This window comes from Triticum dicoccoides, chromosome 4B (genome assembly GCF_002162155.2).
Source record: "Triticum dicoccoides isolate Atlit2015 ecotype Zavitan chromosome 4B, WEW_v2.0, whole genome shotgun sequence".
Lineage (NCBI taxonomy): Eukaryota > Viridiplantae > Streptophyta > Magnoliopsida > Poales > Poaceae > Triticum > Triticum dicoccoides.
Genome location: NC_041387.1, coordinates 680845084 through 680863303, shown reverse-complemented (window position 1 = coordinate 680863303; position 18220 = coordinate 680845084). Strand labels below are relative to the sequence as shown.

The following is an 18220-nucleotide window of genomic DNA, read 5'->3' as shown; positions in this document are numbered from 1 at the left end:
AGCATCGCATCCCCAAACTTTTAGAAACGACAGCTTAGGTTTCTTCCCAAACCATAATTCATACGGTGTCGTCTCAACGGATTTAGACGGTGCCCTATTTAAAGTGAATGTAGCTGTCTCTAGAGCGTATCCCCAAAATGATAGCGGTAAATCGGTAAGAGACATCATAGACCGCACCATATCCAATAGAGTGCGACTACGACGTTCGGACACACCGTTTCGCTGAGGTGTTCCAGGCGGCGTGAGTTGTGAAACGATTCCACATTTCCTTAAGTGTGTGCCAAATTCGTGACTTAAATATTCTCCTCCACGATCTGATCGTAGGAACTTAATTTTTCGGTCACGTTGATTCTCTACTTCATTCTGAAATTCCTTAAACTTTTCAAAGGTCTCAGACTTGTGTTTCATTAAGTAGACATACCCATATCTACTCAAGTCATCAGTGAGAGTGAGAACATAACGATATCCTCCGCGAGCCTCAACGCTCATTGGACCGCACAAATCGGTATGTATGATTTCCAACAAGTTGGCTGCTCGCTCCGTTGTTCCGGAGAACGGAGTCTTGGTCATTTTGCCCATGAGGCATGGTTCGCACGTCTCAAACGATTCATAATCAAGAGACTCCAAAAGTCCATCAGCATGGAGCTTCTTCATGCGCTTGACACCAATGTGACCAAGGCGGCAGTGCCACAAGTATGTGGGACTATCGTTATCAACTTTACATCTTTTGGCATCCACACTATGGACATGTGTAATATTACGCTCGAGATTCATTAAGAATAAACCATTGACCATCGGAGCATGACCATAAAACATATCTCTCATATAAATCGAACAACCATTATTCTCAGACTTAAATGAGTAGCCATCTCCTATTAAACGAGATCCAGATACAATGTTCATGCTCAAACTTGGCACTAAATAACAATTATTAAGGTTCAAAACTAATCCCGTGGGTAAATGTAGAGGCAGCGTGCCGACGGTGATCACATCGACTCTGGAACCATTCCCGACGCGCATCGTCAACTCGTCCTTCGCCAGTCTTCGTTTATTCCGCAGCTCCTGCTGTGAGTTACAAATATGAGCAACGGCACCGGTATCAAATACCCAGGAGTTACTACGAGTACTGGTAAGGTACACATCAATTACATGTATATCAAATATACCTTTGTTGTTGCCGGCCTTCTTATCCGCTAAGTATTTGGGGCAGTTCCGCTTCCAGTGACCCTTCCCCTTGTAATAAAAGCACTCAGTCTCAGGCTTGGGTCCATTCTTTGACTTCTTCCCGGCAACTGGCTTACCGGGCGCGGCAACATCCTTGCCGTCCTTCTTGAAGTTCTTCTTGCCCTTGCCCTTCTTGAACTCAGTGGTCTTATTGACCATCAACACTTGATGTTCTTTCTTGATTTCAGCCTCTGCTGACTTCAGCATCGAGAACAATTCAGGAATGGTCTTTTCCATCCCCTGCATGTTGTAGTTCATCACAAAGCTCTTGTAGCTTGGTGGGAGCGACTGGAGGATTCTGTCAATGACCGCCTCAGCTGGGAGGTTAATGTTCAGCTGGGTCATACGGTTGTGCAACCCAGACATCTTTAGGATGTGTTCACTGACATAACTGTTTTCCTCCATCTTACAACTGTAGAACTTGTCGGAGATGTCATATCTCTCGACCCGGGCGTGAGCTTGGAAAACCAGTTTCAGCTCCTCGAACATCTCATATGCTCCGTGATGCTCAAAACGCTTTTGGAGCCCCGGTTCTAAGCTGTAAAGCATGCCGCACTGAACGAGGGAGTAATCATCAGCACGAGTTTGCCAAGCATTCATAATGTCTTGGTTCTCTGGGACGGGAGCGTCACCTAGCGGTCCATCTAGGACATATTGTTTCCTGGCAGCTATGAGGATGATCCTCAGGTTCCGGACCCAGTCCGTATAGTTGCTGCCATCATCTTTCAGCTTGGTTTTCTCTAGGAATGCGTTGAAGTTCATGTTGACATGAGCGTTGGCCATTTGATCTACAAGACATATTTGCAAAGGTTTTATACTAAGTTCATGATAATTAAGTTCTAATCAAATTATGAACTCCCACTCAGATTAGACATCCCTCTAGTCATCTAAGTGTTACACGATCCGAGTCGACTAGCCCGTGTCCGATCATCACGTGAGACGGACTAGTCATCGTCGGTGAACATCTTCATGTTGATCGTATCTTCCATACGACTTGTGTTCGACCTTTCGGTCTCCGTGTTCCGAGGCCATGTCTGCACATGGTAGGATCGTCAAGTTAACCCTAAGTGTTATTGCTGTATAAAACTGTCTTACACCCGTTGTATGTGAACGTAAGGATCCATCACACCCGATCATCACGTGGTGCTTAGAAACGACGAACTGTAGCAACGGTGCACAATTAGGGGAGAACACTTCTTGAAATTTTGTAAGGGATCATCTTATTTACTACCGTCGTCCTAAGTAAACAAGATGTATAAACATAATAAACATCACATGCAATTATATAGTTGTGACATGATATTGCCAATATCATATAGCTCCATTGATCTCCATCTTCGGGGCTCCATGATCATCTTGTCACCGGCTTGACACCATGATCTCCATCATCGTGTCTTCATGAAGTTGTCACGCCAACGACTACTTCTACTTTTATGGCAAACGCGTTTAGCAATAAAGTAAAGTAAGTTACATGGCGTTCTTCAATGACACGCAGGTCATACAAAAAATAAAGACAGCTCCTATGGCTCCTGCCGGTTGTCATACTCATCGACATGCAAGTCGTGAATCCTATTACAAGAACATGATCTCATACATCACAATTCATCATTCATCACAACTTCTGGCCATATCACATCACATGATCAATCGCTGCAAAAACAAGTTAGACGTCCTCTAATTGTTGTTGCATCTTTTACGTGGCTGCAATTGGGTTCTAGCAAGAACGTTTTCTTACCTACGAATAACCACAACGTGATTTTATCAACTTCTATTTACCCTTCATAAGGGCCCTTTTCATCGAATCCGCTCCAACTAAAGTGGGAGAGACAGACACCCGCCAGCCACCTTATGCAACTAGTGCATGTCAATCGGTGGAACCGGTCTCACGTAAGCGTACGTGTAAGGTTGGTCCGGGCCGCTTCATCCCATAATACCGTTGAAGCAAGAAAAGACTAGTAGAGGCAAGTAAGTTGACAAGATCCACGCCCACAACAAAATTGTGTTCTACTCGTGCAAAGAGAACTACGCATAGACCTAGCTCATGATGCCACTGTTGGGGAACGTTGCAGAAAATTAAAAAAAATTCTACGGTTTCACCAAGATCCATCTATGAGTTCATCTAAGCAACGAGTCATGGGAGAGAGATTGCATCTACATACCACTTGTAGATCGCGAGCGGAAGCTTGCACGGTGATGGTGGAGTCGTACTCGCCGTGATTCGGATCACCGATGACCAATTGCTGATCGGACAGCACCTCCGCGTTCAACACACGTACGGTACGGGCGACGTCTCCTCCTTCTTGATCCAGCAAGGGGAAGGAGAGGTTGAGGAAGATGGCTCCAGCAGCAGCACGATGGCGTGATGATGGTGGAGTGACAGTTCTCCGACAGGGCTTCGCCAAGCACACGCGGAGGAGGAGAGGTGTTGGGGAGGGGAGGGGCTGCGCCTTCAATGGTGTTTTGCAGCCCTCCCCTCGCCCCTCTATTTATAGGGGGAAGGGAGAAGGGGCCGGCCCCTCTAGATGCATCTAGAGGGGGGGCGGCGGCCAAGGGGAGGGGGGACTTGCCCCCCAAGCAAGGGGGGCGCCCCCTCTAGGGTTCCCCCCTCAACCCTAGGCGCAAGGGCCCATGGGAGGGGGTGCGCCCAGCCCACCAGGGGCTGGCCAACTCCCCACGCAGCCCAAGTGGCCCCCCGGGAGGGGTGGCCCCTCCCGGTGGACCTCCGGAACCCTTCCGGTGGCCCCGGTACAATACCGGTACGCCCCCGAAACTTTCCGGTGTCCGTTTGACAACTTCCCATATATAAATCTTTACCTCCGGACCCTTCCGGAACTCCTTGTGACGTCCGGGATCTCATCCGGGACTCCGAACAACATTCGGTAGTCACATACTAGTCTTCCTAATAACCCTAGCGTCACCGAACCTTAAGTGTGTAGACCCTACGGGTTCGGGAGATACGCAGACATGACCGAGACGACTCTCGGGCAATAACCAACAGCGGGATCTGGATACCCATGTTGGCTCCCACATGCTCCTCAATGATTTCATCGGTTGAACCACGATGTCGAGGATTCGATCAAACCCTGTATGCAATTCCCTTTGTCAATCGGTACGTTGCTTGCCCGAGACTCGATCGTCGGTATCCTAATACCTTGTTCAGTCTCGTTACCGGCAAGTCACTTTACTCGTACCGTAATGCATGATCCCGTGGCCAACACCTTGGTCACCTTGAGCTCATTATGATGATGCATTACCGAGTGGGCCCAGAGATACCTCTCCGTCATACGGAGTGACAAATCCCAGTCTCGATCCGTGTCAACCCAACAGACACTTTCGGAGATACCTGTAGTGCACCTTTATAATCACCCAGTTACGTTGTGACGTTTGGTACACCCAAAGCACTCTTACGGTATCCGGGAGTCATGGTCTAAGGAAGAGATACTTGACATTGGCAAAGCTCTAGCAAACGAACTACACGATCTTTGTGCCATGCTTAGGATTGGGTCTTGTCCATCACATCATTCTCCTAATGATGTGATCCCGTTATCAACGACATCCAATGTCCATAGCCAGGAAACCATGACTATCTGTTGATCACAACGAGCTAGTCAACTAGAGGCTCACTAGGGACATATTGTGGTCTATGTGTTCACACGTGTATTACGATTTCCGGATAATACAGTTATAGCATGAACAAAAGAAAATTATCATGAACAACGAAATATAATAATACTTTTATTATTGCCTCTAGGGCATATTTCCAACAGTGCAGCGCATCCCAGACGGCGCGAGAGGTGTGGAGCTGGGTCAATTGCCCGATGATGTCCTCAGTCATGGAGGATAGCAGGGCGATGAGGACCACCTGGTCCTGTTGATACCAGCGAAGGAACGCCGGATTGGCCACGACACGGGCAGCATCGCCGGTGCCCTCGGTGATGGTCTCCGGTGGAGCAGGGATAGAGCCATCGACATAGCCGAAGGAGCCCTGCGCGCGAAGGACGGGGACGGCCTGAGTTTTCCACAGAAGAAAATTCTCCCTCGTGAGGCGGATGGTGATCAAGTTGGCAATGGCAGCAATGGAGGCGGAGCCGGACGAGGCCATCGCGCCGGAGGTGCCATCACTGGAAGCAGGGGCGGTGGACATGGTGAGGAAAAGGGCCGAGCTCTGATACCAAGACAGAAGATGTTGTTTGCCGTGATTCTTCTCAATAGAATTCAGCTGTTTATATACAGCTCGTACAACTTCAGTTACACATCAAGAGATGGTGGATAATTAAGAATGAAGTCTCTAGACCTTCTATATTCTATCACTAAGCCATAATGCTAGAGCACTAACATAATACAGCTAACAGAGCCCATCAAGAATTCACAATGACATAAATAAAACAAGGACGTTTGGTTCCTGGCTGGTTCCTGGTTGACTAGGGTCTCCTGGCGGCTAGCTCCTAGGTCTATGAGAAGTGCCGAAGTGGGCTCGGGTGCTAGGCCCCTGGGCTGGGCTAACTGGCAACTCTTTTGTTAGTGGGCTGATTTGAAGTAGGGGTGTCATTTCAAACTTTTGAAAATTAGCGAGCTAAATGAGTTAGCTCGTGAAACTCATTTGCTCGCTCGTTAAGCTCGTTAAACTTAACGAGCAAGAAACTCTGTTCGGCTTGGTTCATTAACTAACGAGCACGAGCCAAAACGAGCCAAACTATCGAGCACTCATTATGCTCGCGAGCTTCGAGCTTTTCGTCACATATTGTGCAAAATAATTTCAAAGTTCTATTACCTTGGTGAAAATAACATGGTCGTGGAAAGTCAGTATTTCTGAGAACATAGGTTCCTTAAAAGCCATATCTGCAGCCTCAACATGGGACCATGCCAGAGTTGCATCGGCACCATCTTCTTTGCATCCCCTTTCAATGCTTAAGGCGATCCAGTGAGTAAAATAGACAATACTATCACCAGGAAGTTCCTTTTGGGGACCAAAACATGACATCAAATAAGCATTGGTTATTATGTTGGGGTCGAATACCAGAGAAACATAGGAGAGAATTACTGATATAGAAATACTAATGTTCTAAACTCCACGAAACTTCTTACCCCAAACTGGGTTGAGCAAAGCTCATATTCAGGCTGCAGTATAAACTGGGTCTATACTTATAAACTGGGTTGACAGCTACAAGACCATCCCGGCATCCTTTTCGGTTCTGCATGTAGTGAGTAAGCTCGTATGCCAAGAGCACGTTATCAGTAATCATACGTCCCGGCACGAAGGCACTCTGTGAAGGAGAAATGATATCGGGCAACAACACCTTCAGCCGGTTTGCGAGGACCTTGGAAATGAGCTTGTAGATGACGTTGCAGAGACTGATCGGGCGCTTTGAGGTCTCCAACAGAGTCAAGGGCCTGCTTCACCTCCTTAGCAGAAAACGTCCTGACAAGGCCATCATTCATTGCCGGTGTAACGGACACTGGGACATGTTGGAGAATATCATCGTTTAAAGGACCTGCATGAGAGGTGAACAAACTTTTGTAGTGGACACAAAAAAGGCTTGCTACAAGGTCAAACTGATTTGGCTGTAGAAATAGATTTGGTTTCATTAATGAACTCAGGGAGCCCATCCCTTTCAATAAAAAAAGAGTAGCCTAGGGCACTTCTAAATGTGTCCTAGTTATCGCACATCTAAATGACTCAATCAAATTAGAGAGAAAAAAACAACAACAAATGCTTGCACAAATCTTTACATAAAATAAATGACATAGGACTTAGATATGCAATACTTAGAGCACATCTAGATATGCTTTAGCAAAACTGAAGAGAAAAAAACAAGACCGATCTGATTGTTGGCCTTTAGATTAATCTGTCCAGTTCGGCTACACTTAATACCACACCGTGCGCACGAGCCCAATAATGTTGTGTGGTGGCCAGCGTATGCACTATGCAACATCGGCCAGATATGCAAGCAATCCGGTGGTCCGTGAAGACTTGTGAGCGGCTAGGGTTGACGAGGCGCTGCTTGATGAGTTGCGACGGATGGTATGGATGAAGGCGTGGGGTGACCCGGGTAGCTATGGGCTGAAAAATAGTATATGTTTATACCCATATTTATTACTTTGATTTGAAAATAGTATGCTTATTATATACGGAAGTCTCATGTACACAAGAACGTCAAACATACCAAGACTATTTCCTTGTAGGTTTTATTACAGAATAAGTAATTTATATGTTGCTACGCTCTATGTTTATATAGCCAAAATTATCCTTCATTAATGAATGTTTAGGCGTTTAAAGGATTTCATGGTTTTTTAGTTGAAAAGAGCTCATGTTGGAGCTGTGGTCTTGGATGAGTCAACTAAATTTTAGTGGTTCTCACGATTTTAATTCCCGACCCCCCTCGGGCATTTGGTGATGCTACTCCCGAAAGTTTAGTACAGATGGACATACGGTCTATATTATGAACTAAAAAAGATGTTCTATGTCAAACTAGGGGTACTTAGAAGTCATTTTCCTTTAAGCAAACAAAAATCCATTTGGATTTCTGGATAGAGAAAGTTTATTGCATGCGGTGTCATTGTTGGTGTATCTATAGCAACCAATCAGTGTCAGGTAAACACATGTTGCAGTATAGATGCGCACACATGTTTCTAGCTCCAGTTTACATATCCGTTGGATTGGAGGTACAGGCTTTCCATCATGGTCTTACGGTTTACTTAGAAAAAAGAGTTTATGATCATCACGTGTTCATCCAGATGTTTTTTGTTTATTTGGTTTAGAGCTAGCATCAGTTAGTCATGCTCTCTCAGAAACAACAAATATATAATAATAGCATAGCTACATGTCTCAGTGGCACCTTGCATCATATTTTAACTTGCTCGATTCAAATGTGTGCATGCTTTTTCAAAATGTGTTAATAACACTGTATATTATGTAAGATGGTTTTAAAATTACACTTGTCCATGATAAGTTTCCCACGGCTCCAAAAATAAATTGTATGGCGTTATCTCAGATAGCTGATACTTCAGCTCATCTATATAAATCATTGCTATTCGACAAAATAAAGTAACAACAAAAACAAAACCTTTAGTACCATACAAGTTAGGGTAGGCTAGATGTAAAACCCATAAGATCTCGCGACCAACTCATGATTCTAACACATAAATAGCAAGCTTCCACTCACCCATGTCCATGGCTAGTTCCTTGATGATACTCCAATCCTTCAGTTCTCTCTTTACAGACTCCTTCCATGTCAAATTCGGTCTACCCAGACCTTTCTTGACATTATCCGGACGCTTTAGCCGTCGGCTATGCACTGGAGTTTCTGGAGGCATGCGTTGAATATGCCCAAACCATCTCAGACAATGTTGGACAAGCTTCTCTTCATTTTGTGCTACCCCAACTCTATTTCGTATATCATCATTCCGGACTCGATCCTTCCTCGTGTGGCCACACATACATCTCAACATGCGCATCTTCGCCACACCTAACTATTGAACATGTCTCATTTTAGTCGGTGAACACTCGCGTCATATAACTTTGCGGGTCGAACCGCCGTCCTATATAACTTGCCTTTTACCTTTTGTGGCACCCTCTTGTCATAGAGAATGCCAGAAGTTTGGTGCCACTTCATCCATCCGGCATTGATTCGATAGCTCACGTCTTCATCAATACCCCCATTTCTGCAGCATTGACCCAAAATATCGATAGGTGTCCTTCTGAGGCACCACCTGCCCATCAAGGCTAACCTCCTCCTCCTCGCGCCTAATAGTACTGAAACTGCACCTCATGTACTCGGTTTTAGTTCTACTAAGCCTAAAACCTTTTGGTTCCAAGGTTTGTCTCCATAACTCTAGCTTCCTATTGACCCCCGTCCAACTATAGTCAACTAGAACCACATCATCCACAAAGAGCATACACCATGCAATATATCCTTGTATATCCCTTGTGGTCTCATCCATCACCAAAGCAAAAAAGATAACGGCTCAAAGCTGACCTGTGATGTAGTCCTATCTTAATTGGGAAGTCATCAACATCGACATCACTTGTTCGAACACTTGTCACAAATCATCGTACATGTCCTTGATGATGGGTAATGTACTTTGTTGGGACTTTGTTTTTCTCCAAGGCCCACCGCATGACATTCTGCGGTATCTTATCATAAGCCTTCTCCAAGTCAATGAACACCATATGCAGGTCCTTCTTTTGCTCCATGTATCTCTGCATAAATTGTCGTACCAAGAAATTGGCTTCCATGGTCGACCTCCCAGGCATGAAACTGAACTGAATTTTTGTCATGCTTGTCAGTCTTCTTAAGCGGTTCTCAATGACTCTCTCACATAGCTTCATTGTATGGCCCATCAGCTTAATTCCATGATAATTAGTACAACTCTGAACATTCCCCTTGTTCTTGAAGATTGGTACTAACATACTTCGTCTCCATTCTTCCGGCATCTTGTTTGCCCAAAAAATGAGGTTGAAAAGTTTGGTTAGTCATACTATTGCTATGTCCCCGAGGCCTTTCCACACCTCAATGGGGATACAATCAGGTCCCATTGCCTTGCCTCCTTTCATCCTTTTTGAAGCCTCCTTGACCTTAGACTCCTGGATTCGCCGCACAAAATGCCTGTTGGTATCATCAAAGGAGTCGTCTAGTTCAATGGTAGACCTGTCATTCTCCCATTGAACAACTTGTCGAAGTGCTCCTTCCATCTATGTTTAATGGCCTCGTCCTTCACAAGGAGTTGGCCAGCTCCGTCCTTAATGCATTTGACTTGGCCAACATCTCTCGTCCTCCTCTCCCAGATCTTGGCCATCTTATAGATGTACCTTTCTCCTTCCTTCCCGCCTAAACTCTAGTAGAGTTCTCATACGCCCGATCTCTTTCTTCACTGACCGCTCGCTTTGCGTCCTTCTTCGCCATCTTGTACTTCTATGTTGTTTGCACTCCTATCAAGTATAGGTGTCTGAAACAATCTTTCTTCTCCTTAATCGCCTTCTAGACATCATCATTCCACCACCAGGTATCCTTAGCTTGGCTTATCCTTCCCCTGGACAATCCAAACTCCTGTGAGGCCACCTTACGAATGCAAGTCACCACCCTTCATCCATAGACTGTCTACATCCCCTCCTTCCTGCCAAGGGCCCTCCTTAATGACCCTCTCCTTGAACGCCTGAGCTATCTCCTCCTTGAGCTTCCACCACTTCGTTCTAGTGACTCTGGCATGCTTATCCCGTTGTACAGGAATTGGAAAGCGGAAGTCACCAACCACCAACTTATGCTAAAGGGACAACACTCTCTCCAGGTATCACCTTACAATCTAGGCATGCACGCCTATCTTCTCTTCTCAAGAGGATGAAATCAATCTACCTAGAGTGTTGACCACTACTAAAAGTCACTAGATGTGGTTCTCTCTTTTTAAAGAGGGTGTTAGCTACAATCATGTCATAGACTAGAGAAAAGCTTAACACATTATTTCCTTCTTGATTCCTGATGCCATAGCCAACAAAGCCCCCATGCACCCCTTCAAAATCTCTGTTAGATGCACCCACGTGACCATTGAGGTCTCCTCCTATGAAGAGTTTCTCTTCAATTGGTACGCTCCTAACCATGTCCTCTAGCCCTTTCCAGAAATCCCTCTTGGTGTTCTCATTGAGGCCTACTTGTGGGGCATACGCGCTGGTAACACTGAGAACTAGGTCCCCAATTACCAGCTTGACCAAGATAATTCGGTCCCATGTCTCTTGACGTTTACCCCTCCATACTTGAGGCTCTTGTTGATCAAGATGCCTATGCCATTCTATTTGCAGTTGTCCCCGTGTACCTCAACTTGAAACCAGTATCCTCCACCTGCTTCGCCTTATGTCCCCTCCATTTGGTTTCTTGGACACAAAGGATATCAACACCTCTCATCACCGCTGCATCAAGTAGCTCCCCAAGCTTCCGTGTCAGAGACCCTACGTTCCAGCTACCTAAGCGGATCCTCCTAGGCTCGGCTAGATTCCTTACCCTTCGCACTAGCCGAGTCAAAAGTGAAAACCCTTGCTCATTTTCCACAACATCCGGGTGCCAATGTAGCGCGCCACTGAGGATGTAACGACCCGATCCTCGCTCATTTCCCACCGTATCCAGATCAAGATACGGCGCGCCACTGGGAGGGGGGTGTGACAGCCCGGCCCTTGCCCATTTGACAACATACTCGGGTTCCGATGTGGCGCATCGCTGAGAGGGTTATGCGCCAAAGAAAATCTTTTGGGTTTCATCTCCATAAGAGTGGCTGAGTTTTCACATTGGCTTGCCAAGCCTATCACAACCCTCCGTCTTTAGCCGGGCTTAGGGCCGACTATATTGGGACAACATAGGCAAAGTTTTTGCTTCGCTTAATGTGTGAGTTTTTTTGCCGTCGTATGACAAATTGAGAGAGTTAGCCAAATATGGGTCTTTCAGCACAAGTTTACTCTAGCAACCACTTGATTTCTAATGATATGACTCCAGTGTGCTATATATAAGCCGATTGTGTCGTGTATGGCGTTTGGATCGCGGCCTCCATGGAGGCCGAATTTTTGAAAATATCAAAATACAAAGTTTTTTGTTTCAAAAAAATCTGAAAAAAATTGTACAAGTAAGCAAGGATGTGATGTGTATGTGTGTAAATTTCAGGATGAAATACATTTAAATGCGACCTGTACAAAAAGATAAATTTGTGGCCAGACCTTTGAACAATTGATAGGCCAAACCTTAGTCCTAAAGTTTTGGCAATCAGGACGTCAGCACACTAATCAATTTTCCAGTTACCTCCGGCAATGCATTTCCTGCTAGCATCTCCTAAAACTGCACTAGTCGAGCCCCTAAGCAAGTCTTGATCAAAAGATACATCAATATTAAGTTTAACAAAGCCCAAAGGTTGTCGAGTACAACCCCTTTGTGCATGGTAGCATCAAGGGAAAGAGCAATAATATAGTTTGCCACCAGGGTATGAATCCCCATGGTACCCATGGTAGTCTGATTAACATCTTGATCATTCTCCTCATGGACCAGCTTACACCTTTCCTGCCACAAGTACCAAGTGGTAATGGCTATAAACTCACGAGCATTATCAATACCCAAAATAGACAGATCCTAATCCAGCATATGAAATAAAAATTCAAGGTCAGCCTCCATAGCATGATCAATTTCAAAAGCTCATTTAATCAGTACATCTAACCCCAAAACTCTCCAAATCCCTTAGCTTTGTTGGCATTGGAACAAAACGTGCTTAATATCCTCAGGTCCATTGGCATAAGAGGGGCTTTGAGGTGAAATTTTCAATGTCTATTGACAAGCGTAACACGTCAAGGAAGAGTGCCATGCAACATGCCACAAATAAAGATTTTTACCATGTCAGACAAGATAATTTCCAAGTCTTACACCAAATGGGATAGTAATAAATTGTCCCATTGCATTAGTTCCTCTGAGTTTCCTCTCATGTTGATGAGCCCATTCCACTAAATAGAATGAACGAACAGTGAATATCCCATTTGTGAAACTCCACACAATAAAGTTAGACATATCATGAAACAAAAGAGAAATCACAAGAACTCATTGTGCATCAATTGGCCACAGCGCTCGTCTGATCAAGTCATCATTCCAATTTGGTAACGAGATAAATAAGATCAAAAACCTAAGACATGAGATGTCCCCCTTTAGGAGTGACAATTCTTCTATTAGCACAATTTGGGATCCACGCATGGTCACAAATACCAATATTCTACCCATTACCAACTCTCCATATATTAATATCAACATTCTACCCATTACCAACTCTCCATATATAACGGTGATTCAAAGAATTTACTCCCACCATTATACTTTGCAAAGTAAAAGATGAGCCTTTTTTTAGTTTTGTATTCAGCAAATCATCATCTGGGAAATACTTGGCTTTCAAAATTGGAGTACATAAAGATTCTTGGTTCTCAAGAAGATGCCACACTTTTTTAGCCAGTATCGCCAAATTGAAGCAATGGATATTGCAAAACTCACCCATCCTTGATATTTTTTGGGACATATTTTCAAACAAGCCATCCAGTGTGTCTTCTTCTGAATCCTCGTCACCCCACCAAAAATGCGACACCGTGTCAGTGATTCCTTTGCAAGTCGACTTAGGATTTTAAAGACATCCCTCCATTCCTTTATATAAACGAGTGCATGTTTGACCGAGTTTTAGAAAAAAATTATCGATATCCACAATACGAAATTTATATCATTTGGTTCGTCATGGAAAGTAGTCTTATATTTTACCTATTAGGTATTGCAAATGTTGTTATTTTATTCTATAATCTTGGTCAAACATTCAAGTGGTTGACTTGCATGAAAATCAATACACCTTATATTTTGGAACGAAGGTAGTACATAGCATAGGTGGGAAAAGCTTTTTAGATGCTATTAGTCGACTACAAGAGCACATAACTATGGATAATTAACTTCTTTTACATGTGGTAACTGATCTACTAATTAAGTAATAACATTACAGTGTTGTCTAGAAAATGCTACGGTCATTTTCATGATGCATGCACTGTATATATGCTGTTCTGTTGTAATGACATTATCATATATCCCTGCAAAAAAAATATCACATTATCTATCATATATGATGCTAATTAAATAATTTCGAACATGCATGTATTACATATGTGGTTCTGCTGCGCGTAATAACATTTCGTGTATGGTGCTAATTAAATTATTTTTGGAACTTAATTACGCGCAGGTGGCCAAGGGACAGGAACACAGAATAATATGGACTCGACAAGGGCAAGCTTCTCGCAGATGTGGCATGAGCAGGGAATCCAGTTAATGGTAATCATCAGCTTAATGCTACAGCTCATCCTGCTATTCACTGGTAACCACCGGTGGCGCAGAATCAGGTGGCGCAAAATCAGTGGGTTCATGAGGTTCATAGTGTGGCTGGTTTACGTGGGGGCGGACGCTATTGCCGTCTTCACCATTGGCCTCTTCTCCCAATACGAGGAAAAATACAAACTGAGAAGCCACGACTCTTCTGCGCACGATCGCATGCTGCCTTTCCTCTGGGCACCCTTTCTCCTTCTTCATCTGGGCGGCCAGGACACCATCACTGCGTTTTCCATTGAGGACAACAACCTATGGCTGAGGCACTTGTTGAACCTCCTGATCCAGGTCTCTCTGGCCATGTATGTCTTCTGGAAGTCGTTGGACATACTCAACTCACACCTGCTAGCCGTTGCGGTGCCCATATTTGTTGCTGGAATAATCAAATATGGCGAGAGGACATGGGCTCTACAGAGAGGGAGCCGAGATAGCCTCGGAAGTCGCAAGGTGGAGGAAGAGGAATCACAAGATGAAAGTGTTGCTGGTGATGTCGTGGCAGCTTATGCTCTTAAATCGGTACTTCAAGGCAGAGGGCTGCTTGCAGGACGGACAATGTTCCAGCTGGGAGATGGGGTCAAGGGGCATCTGGTGGATAATTTTGCAGACATGGGCCAAAGAGAAGGGAAGCTCAAGGTCGTAACGATGGAGCTTCGTATGATTTATGATATCCTGTACACAAAGGCTATGGTGCTGCAAAGCTGGACGGGCCGGGTGCTCCGGTGCGGCGCCTTGATCGCCATGCTAGTCGCCTTTGTGCTCTTCTCGATGAATCAGGAACTACAAGGCCACAACAAAGCCAACGTTACCATCACCTATGCATTGTTTGTCGGGAGTATCTTCATGGAATTTTATTCAGCCTCCATGGTGATAGTGTCGCCATGGACAAGGGCATGCTCGAAAGAGGGCAGCTTTCTCTGTTGGCTGGGCCGCGCTGCTTCCCGAAAAGGTTTGGCATGTCCGTCCATGGGGCAATTTAACCTTACAGACTACTCCTTGTACGAGAAATCTGTGCCAAGATTTTCCAAGGTCATCGCCGCATTGGGTCTAGAGAAGCAATGGAGAAACTTATGGCACATCAAGCACGTCGAAGACAAGGAGATCATGGAGTATATTGTGGGATTTTTTGACGACACAGATTCTGGGCAGAGATACCAGCGCCTAGAGCTTGGCCGGAAATTGAACTACTTGCTAAGTCTTCCCTTCGAGCATGCCCTTTTTCGCCTGCATATATTCACAGACATGCACATAAGCAGACACTTGCAGCTAGGAGGTGATGCAAGTCATTCGGCCCTGCTTGTGGCAGAGTGCAGAAAGATATCAGACTACCTCATGTACCTTATGGTGGTTCACCCTTCCATGCTACCAGTCAGCACGGCTGCCCAAGACCTTGAACCCTGCTTCGCCGAATGGATCAGGCACAACCACAGTGACAACATGACCAAGAGAGAGATTCTGGAGGCATATGCAAATCAAAGGCTCTACAATGAGAGGTTCTCATCATGTCCCTTTGAAGAATTTCCTTCCATGCATTCGTTGAGTGAGTTAAAGGAGGTATTGGTGAGGGTGCTCATATACGCTGCTGGTAAGTGCCCCATGGAACTACATGCGCGCAAGCTCAGCGACGGAGTGGAGCCTCTCACCGTGGTTGCGTCAATCATGATGCATCACGGTCTAGGGGATGTGGGAAGGGAGTTCAAGCTGTTGGCATCTGATGATCCTCATGTGCCCACACCAGGGTCGCTGGTGTCAGTGGATCAGAGCAGCTGGATCCGGCGGCCACAAGGGCCTCTCTACGCGTTTGAATTCTACCAGCATGCGTATGAATATGATCATCAGACGTGGTCGCTTCTGCAGCCTTCGCAAGAATACCCACGCTTATTTGTTAGGGCTTGGGCACCGCGAGACATGGTGTATCAGTCATGGATGTCACGATGGGAGGGAGGGCAAGCTGGGTGGTCAACATCCGAGAGAGAACAAACTGATTGGTCCTCATCAGATATCCAGCAGCATGTGGTCAACATGAACGGACTCAACCTACCACTACCACTGCACACACAGCCTGGACAATTTCCGTCGCTGCCGGTAACTAACTCCATCATATATAATTCGTTTCTTGTTTTTCGTCATGTCTCTTATACACATCTGGTGGATACGTGCAGAATGCCTCCCCTGATACTGATGTGGGATCGGAGGTGTATTGGTCGTCATCGGAGACATGGCAAGCTAATCAGTCACCGGAGACGGATATGCACCGAATTGATATACCAACTGACCCACAAATCCAACAAATTGCATCGGGAACGGTAAATGTTTCTAGCACTACTCCAGCATGCATATATAGTTGCTTCTTAGTTTTCCATGTCTAAACCTGGAAATGGTTTTGAATTATTATTATTTTTTTTGCGGGATGAAAATGGTTTTGAATTAACCAGGTTAAATGGTTTGGTCCTTGCTTTGGGTTTGCTTGGTTCGGTTTTTCATGGGGATAAACTTTTAACAGTTCGGTTTGGTTGGTTTAAGGAGGAATGAGTTCGATGTGGTTGGGTGTGGGCCTATTTAGTTTGGTCCCTAACAGTTCCTAGCTATGTCTGATAACAGATTTGTTAGATCGGTTCCATGCGTCCAGGCTCCGACGCAGGAGCACTGTTTCTCCAAGCGAGCGTACGTGCGCAGGAGTGCTGTTTGACATGCTGCTTCCCAGCTAGCACATGATTAAGCCGGCGGGTTATTAGGTGATATATATTTGTATAGATATACAACACGCGTGGGTTAAAAATCACAAGCTAAAACCACGGTTCGTTTACCAGTTTAGTTTGGTTTGGGTTCAGATTTCTTGTGATTTAGTTTAGGTTAGGTGTCAATACACATTTTTGTGGATTGGTTTGGCTTGGTTTTCTTAAATTTGTCACGTGGGTTTAGGTTGGGTATGGTTAAGTTACCCGACCATTGCCGGATTTTCCCATGTCTTACAGTGTACTAATTACGGCACAAATATGGATGGGTGTTCTACGTAATATTAACATTTTGACCCATGCATGAACAGAATACCTCACCTGAAACTGATTTGGCATTGGAGGTGTATCTGTCATCACCAGAGATTGAGCAAATTTATTCGTCATCAGAGATCCACCAACTTGACGTACCGATGCCCCCACAGTCCCAACAATTTGCAATACAACAGGTAACTACATCTTTGCTAAGCTTGCAAGCTGTAATGAATCTAAGACCTTGTGCTTTTTTCGAGACTTTTAATAAGATGTCCAAAAAAAAAGCTACATCACCATTGCTTGAGCATACATATACATATACATATACATAACTGACTGTTGCCTCTTAATATCTCCTCCTCCTCCTGCTCCTTCTCCTCTTTTTTTGGGTATTAATTGTTCCTCCGTCGTACTCCATATTTATAGCTGACACCGTTCAAAAAAATATATATTTATAGCTGACATCGTTGTCCATGGACAGAATCTTGAAACTGTTGTGGCACCAGAAACAGAGCAAAAGCAAGTAGATGGAGCACTGGAGATTGAGCTTGCTGATGTAGCGTCGGAGATAGAGCAAGCTGGTGGGGTACTGGAGATAGAGCAGAAGGACAATGTGGGAAGTAGCACAAACTGAAGGTCGATCTCGTGCCGTCTGTAGGAACAAAATATATATTTTGCATTTCCACAAAAGATATCAGTATTACTATTACTTGGTTGTAATGGTCCAAGAACTTGTGTAAGATGTCGCTGTGTCAGCTCGATCAGCTACCGTGGTTGTTCTTTTACTAGGACATTTATTTATTTGTTCGCGTATTTGCACTTTTTTTTCATGCTTAGTCTGCCTGTACTCTATGTAACCTATATATACTTTTATTCTAAAAAACCTATATGCTTCTATATGTTTCCTTTCATACTCTGTAAGTGTTAATGCTAGTTTTTATGTATTTAATAGACTGTGCTAACTTTCTACTAATCGGAAGATAGTTACAGATCCGAACACTTTTCTAGTTAATTCATTTAACTAAGTCTGCATGCATGCATAGTACTCCGTCTGGTTTTTTTTAGTCTGACATATAAGATTTGGTCAAAGTTAAACTTTGTAAAGTTTGACTAACTTTATAGAAAAAACATTAACCTCTGCAATAC

General features: G+C 44.6%; 1 protein-coding gene across 1 annotated transcript in view; it reads left to right on the top strand.

Moving 5' to 3' along the window:
• The window catches only part of LOC119292343, a 37235-nt gene extending 19250 nt beyond the window's left edge, over positions 1 to 17985 (top strand). Inside the window, exons 2-5 of the mRNA XM_037571193.1 lie at positions 13948 to 16169; positions 16247 to 16390; positions 17131 to 17268; positions 17556 to 17985. Of these exons, the coding sequence (XP_037427090.1) occupies positions 13977 to 16169; positions 16247 to 16390; positions 17131 to 17268; positions 17556 to 17708 (2628 nt within the window). The 5' untranslated portion in view covers positions 13948 to 13976 and the 3' untranslated portion in view covers positions 17709 to 17985. The remainder of the gene's footprint in view (positions 1 to 13947; positions 16170 to 16246; positions 16391 to 17130; positions 17269 to 17555) is intronic.
• Positions 17986 to 18220: the final 235 nt, after the last annotated feature.